The 6,000-nt window shown below is 51.1% G+C and overlaps 1 protein-coding gene across 2 annotated transcripts in view; it reads left to right on the top strand.

The window, feature by feature from the left end:
* The first annotated feature begins 1,504 nt into the window (after positions 1-1,504).
* Positions 1,505-6,000, top strand: part of URB1 (URB1 ribosome biogenesis homolog) — a 73,961-nt gene continuing 69,465 nt past the window's right edge. For both annotated transcript variants that reach the window (XM_030328987.1, XM_030328986.1), the window contains exons 1-3: positions 1,505-1,724; positions 4,716-4,855; positions 5,700-5,851. In XM_030328987.1, coding sequence (XP_030184847.1) covers positions 1,583-1,724; positions 4,716-4,855; positions 5,700-5,851 — 434 coding nt within the window. In that variant the 5' untranslated portion in view covers positions 1,505-1,582. The remainder of the gene's footprint in view (positions 1,725-4,715; positions 4,856-5,699; positions 5,852-6,000) is intronic.

Here is a 6,000-nt window from a genome sequence, read left to right as displayed (position 1 = left end):
ATCTCACTGGTCATGAGATCGACTCCTGCACTGGGCTCTGTGCTGACAGTGCAGAGCTTGCTTGAGATTATCTCTCTCCGTTCTCTCTGCCCCTCCTCCCATTGGCGCCCACTCTCTCTCCAAATAAATAAATAAACTTTTTAAAAAAGGCAATGAAGGAAAATAGAGGAGGGTGAGAAGAAGGGGAGTGAAAGATGGATAGGAAGAGCCCACATGAAAGGAAAGTATGAGTCATGTGAGGTCTGGGCAGAGTTTCAGAAGAAACAGCAAGTGCAATAGCCCCATAAAGGATACCAGCTTAGAATGTCATGGGGCAGTGGTGTTTATCTTTAACAGAGCAGAGTGTTCTTCGGGACAAATAAAGCCCTTTCTCTCCATGAAGGCCTTTAATATAGAAAGCCATGTCACTACTTGGAAGTTTACTACTTGAAAGTTTGGTAAGCCTGATACATGAACGAGTGGGGTTAGGGATCTGGCATCAGTGACTCATGGCACTAGGATGACTGAGTCTGAAGCATCCATCCACACACTTCTGAGCCACTTTAAGTTTTTACTTACTCATTTAAACCTCTACTTTACTGCAAAGCATTCGGCTCTCAAGTCATTGACATCTTACAAGAACACAGAACTTTTTGTCCCCCGTCAAAGCAGTTTTTCATACACAATGTATCACTTTCTCAGCTCAGGACAGCCCCAAAGATTAGGTAGGGCTGGCTCTGCTGGCTCCATTTCAAGGACGGGAACTTGGATGTGGAAGCCGCTGCAGTATTCACGAAGGGTTTTCACAGAAGTTACGTCTCTCCTCGCACCTGCCTGGCCAGAAGGGCTCACGTCCTCCCATTAGTTTGGGGAAGCCTGGGATGGAGGCCAGTGTGGGGCGACATCCCACCGGACAAGCGGGTCTGGTTCGGGCTGTGAGACAAGGTGCGGTCAGAGTTAAGGGCACCTGCACGACCCTCGGCCCAGGTGCCAGAGGAAGACCTCCCGCTCAAGCCCGCCTGGCATTTAGCCAGGGGCAGTCACCCTCCCGGCCAACCCGAAGGCCCTTAAATAGGGAAAGCATCGAAGCCCGTTGTTTGACAAGAGCGTCAGGGCGCCCCAGGTCGAGAACTGATCCGACTGTGCAGCCGCTTAGCACCGGGGCTCGTGCCCCCAGGGAATGGAGAACCCGGGGACTCCACCCGCCAAGACCCTCGAGAGAGCCGCTGGGGGCAGGAGGGCTCCTCCTCACTGTGGCAGGGCGGTGTCGGTTCGTCCTAAGAAGCGAGCGAGCCAGCGTGAACAACAGAAACAGGAGAAACCTCGGGGTTCGGCGCCTGCAGCACCTCCCCGAACGGTGTCTAGCTTCCCGGCCGCCCGCCCTGGTTCAGGCCCCGCCCCGCCACAGGCCACGCCCCTTCCGCCGGCCCAGTCGCGCAGGCCCGCCCCGACCTCCCACTGAGGTCCCGCCCCTTCCGCCGGTCCCGCCCCTTCCTGCGCACGTGTGGGCACCTGGCACGCCGAGGTGGTGCTCTGCTGTCCGCGCGTCGTCTTGCCGGGTTTCCTGGTGTGTAGATCCCGGCGCGCCCCTGCCCTCTCGGCCATGGGGGTCCCCAAGAGGAAGGCCGCGGGCGGCCAGGACAGCACGGCTCTCCGCGCGGGCGCAGCCAAGCGGCCCCGCTCCGAAGAGCTCACGGGCGTGCGCTTCAAGGCTGAGCTGCGGGGTCCGCAGGGCGCGGAGCCGGGTGAGTGCGGGGCTGGCCGGGGCGGGGAGCACGTGCGGGCGAGGCGGGTCGCGGCCGCGTGCCAGGCTCAGCCCTCCTCTGTGCATTGTTAGGTCCCGGAGTCTCAGAGCCGGGCCTTCCGGTTTGCAGACGGGAAACCGTGGTCCCGGTGCTCGGGCGTCCAGGGTCCCGGGCGGCCGGGGCCGCTGTAGGGCCGCGCGCTGCACTGTCTTGCCCTGGGCTGTCAGCTGGTGGAATCCGCCTTGCTCGGTCGTGACAGTTCCACGCGACTGCACGCCTCTTTTGGCCGGGCGGCATTCCTTAGCAACCTCTAAAACCTCTATTGCAATTGTCAGAGAAGCATATATGTATACTTGCCGAGTCCCAACTGTGAGTCAGCTCGGGGTCGTTCATTGAGACAGTTTGCTGGTTCTGTGGCCGTCAGCGCTATTTTCAAGAGCTTTGAGCCCCCAACACTCAAGCTGATCCGATGACATGTAATAAACTACCGCATGAAGCGTCCCAGGGACTGGTCAGTTGACCAATATGGAACTGGTCTAGTCACTGGACTAGTGACCAATACGGAACAGATTCTGTAATTTCACTTTCTGAAAAGTGTGATCACGCTTCACAACCTCTTGTAATCCACTGGAAAAGTATGTAGGTTAGGAGGAAAAAAATGCAATTGAATTTTTTAAAGAAATTTAAGGTGTTTATTTATTTTTGAGGGACAGAGAAACAGTGTGAGCAGGGGAGAGGCAGAAAGAGAGGAAGGCACAGAATCTGAAACTGGCTCCAGGCTCTGAGCTGTCAGCACAGAGCCCATCTTGGAGCTCAAACCCACTAACTGTGAGATCATGACCTGAGCTGGAGTCGGCTGCTTAAGTGACTGAGCCACTCCTGAGCCACCCAGGAGCCCCAACGATTGAATATGCTAGTATGTGAGAGCACTGGTAGTGTGTCAAAATAGAAGTGACAGCATTTCTCCCTGGTTAAAGAGATTATTAAGTTGATGGCCAGGATAGCCCCACTTAACAATTTGTCCTCCCATAAATTGTGTTTTTAAACATTTGATGCCTGCAACTGCCAGCCAGTGCTTTGAAGATGATACCTGCTTTAGCTCAGAGTGCTACATTTCAGTCATTCGTTCATTTCTGCGTTATTTACTAGGGGCTGTGATGTGCTAGAGAGAAAATGGTGAGTAAAAAGTCAGACCTGGGCCTTGCCATTCTGGAGCACATGAATAGTGAGGTGGAGAAGGCAGGTGTCAATGAATATAATTACATATGAAGAGTTCCAAGTACCGGTCCTCCAAAGGAGAGGTACATAGGGCCTTCAGTCCTCAGACCTAATCTGGGGGATCAAAGAGGTCTCCCCAGAGGGAGTGGCTTTTCAGCGGAGTTGTAGGTTGGGGTAGGAACAGGGACAGGAACCATTCTGGCAGAAGAAAGAGCATGCTTAATGATTTGAAAGATTGTATTCATGTACGTGTTCACGGTTTTGCTCAGGCAGCTCCTTGGCATTCAGGTGCTGCATTTGAACAGGTCTCAGAAGGAAACTTGGGTTGACGGGCAGTGGGTACAGATGAGGTAGTTGGAAGACACAGCGAAGCTGAAGTCAGTGGGTGAAAGTGTGAATCTGTTGTATGAGATTGTGTTGAATTTGTGTTTGAATCTGGTCTCTCTCTTGGATTCTGTCTCCCTTTTGATGTGTTCTCATAGCTTCCTGTGATGTGATCTCCTGACAGATCAGAGAAGTAGAATTGACAGATGTTGGGGGTTTTGATTTCATCCAGGCATTAGGAAAGGTTTTTTTGTTGTTATTTTTGTGTTGTCTTTTTACGTAGCTTTATTGACATACGATTGACATAACTGATGTAAGTTTAAGATGTACGATGACAGGTGCCTGGGTGGCCCAGTCAGTTAAACATCCCACTCGTGGTTTTGGCTCAAGTCATGACCTCACGGTTCGTGAAATTGAGCCCTGTGTCGGGCTCTGCGCTGACAGCGTGGAGCCTGCTTGGGATTCTCTCTCCCCCTCTTTATCTGCTCCTCCATCACGCGTGCTCTCTCCTTCTCTCTCAAAATAGAAAAACTTGAAAAGATATACAGTGAGATGATGACACACATATACTGTGTGAAATGATTACCACAGTAAGCTTCAAGTATATGCTACAGTACTGTTAATTACAGTCACCATGCTGTACATTAGATCCCCAGAACTTACTCATCTTTCTCATTATTTTTTTTCTTTTAAGCAAACTCTGGCCGCAATGTGGGGCTCAGACTCTCCACCCCCAGATCAAGGGTCGCATGCGCTACCTACTGAGCCAGCCGGGTGCCCCAGAATGTACTCATCTTTATAGCTGAAAGTCTGTACGCTTTGACTGACATCTCCCCATTTCTGCCACCCCCAATCCCTGGCCACCATTCTGCTCTCTGTTTGTATGAGTTTGGCTCTTTTAGGTTCCACCTATAAGTAGAACATACATACAGCGTTTGTCTTTCTCTGACTTACTTCACTCTGTGCCCTCAAAGGTCCATACGTGTTGCAAAAGGCAGAGTTCCTTCTCTCTTCTGGCTGAATAATAGTTCTTTGTATATACACTTAGATACAGATCAGCTGCACCACATTTTCTTTATCCGTTCTCTGATTTTACCCCCTTCGTGGAGGTGAGTGTATGGCTTCAGGGTTAGATTGGTCTAGACCCAGAGGGTGCCCAGGAGTGGATCGATGTCAGCGGTGGGGAGGATCCCTGCCCCTAGAAGGCTTGGCTCCAAAGCTCTTCCTTTGAAAGTTGTTCCCCTTTACCTCAGTGGAGATAGAGAAAAGGCCATGTCAGAACTCTGGATGGCCCCGTCTCCGCATTGCTGCTGTGTTCTCCCTCCGGGTGAGCGGCACCTCCAGCCGCCTGGATGCTTCTGCTGGAAATCTGCCTCTGTCGCAGCCGCGGCTGTGATTGTTGCTAAGGAGACCGTCCCTGTTAACGTTTGAACGTTACTCTTATTTCAGCCTTGGAAGCATTTGTCACTGCTGCCAAGAAGCTACCGAGGGAAGACGTGTATGATGTTGTGGAAGGGTACATAAAGATTTCGGTTGAATGTGCAGAGATTTTCCAGCTCCTGAGCGGGGAGAAGCGGCCGGAAAGTGAAGTATGTCATTCCTCACCTGGCTTGCTGAAGAGAAGACAAAGTTCACGCCACTATGGTGTTGAGCTTGATGGAGAGAAATGTGATAGAAATTTCCAGAACATTATCACCTTTCTGTAGAAGACTATGTTTTGTTCCTGTGTCATAGGAATACATCCAGTTTTGCATCATGACTTTTTAAAGCATGTGAATGGAAAGTGCTAACTTCATGTTAGTGAATGATACCAGAGGGAAGGACCATAGACCCTTAATCTCAATGCACTTGGTTTTGCCATGGTTTGTTTTTAAGCAATCTCTGCACCCAACCTGGGGCTCAGACTTGTAACCCCAAGATCAAGAGTCTCATGCTCCACCAACTGAGCCAGCCAGGCGCCCCCTTGACATGGTTGGTTTGTTTTGACAAAAGGGAAATAGGTAGAAACCGCATATCATAGTTGCAGACACATATTGAGTTGAGACTTCTGGTTCCAGAGAGGTTCAGAATTTGGGATATTTATGAACCTGTTGAAATCTCAGGGTTATTGCTGTAAGACTGTGGACCTGAATATCCCCAGAGCAGGGAGGTCCAGTCATGAGTAGAGATCTCTCTTTTCATTTCATTTTGTGTAATTGTAAACAGGGAAGAGTTCTCCACTTAGCCGGACCGTGGGAGCAGGACTAATTCCAGAGCTGGGGGTCTGCCGAGCAGCCTGTGAAGCTGTCACCTTCCTGCCTTTGGCTCAGGATCTGAGCAGGCCTGTCATGCACGTTGAAGGTTTTAAATGACTGGCTAGGACAGGAGGAGCGTATGTATAGAGGAAAACCAGAAATGAGCTGATTCATAAGCATTTTAATTCTGTCTTTGCAGACGCTATTAATATTTCAAGTTTTTGAGGCCATACTATTGCGGACAGCGAGCGACCTTTCCCATTTCCATGTTGTGGGAACCAACATCGTGAAAAAGCTGCTGAACAGCCACATGAAGCTCATCTGTGAGTCCCTGTATGCCTCGGGCTACAGGTAAGTTGCCCGCTGTTATGTGGCAAGACCAGCCGTGGGCTCGGTCTGCGTTCAGCTCTCTGAGAGTGCTCTTGACCTTTCCTTCCCTCGTAAAGCCATGGCTCTGCCTCTGCTTCCCCTGGGGCCAGCCCCTCACGCCGTAGACCCCT

Source organism: Lynx canadensis, chromosome C2 (assembly GCF_007474595.2).
Source record: "Lynx canadensis isolate LIC74 chromosome C2, mLynCan4.pri.v2, whole genome shotgun sequence".
Taxonomy (NCBI): Eukaryota; Metazoa; Chordata; class Mammalia; order Carnivora; family Felidae; genus Lynx; species Lynx canadensis.
Note: the sequence above shows the minus strand (reverse complement) of the source record. Positions and strands in the feature narration are given on the sequence as shown.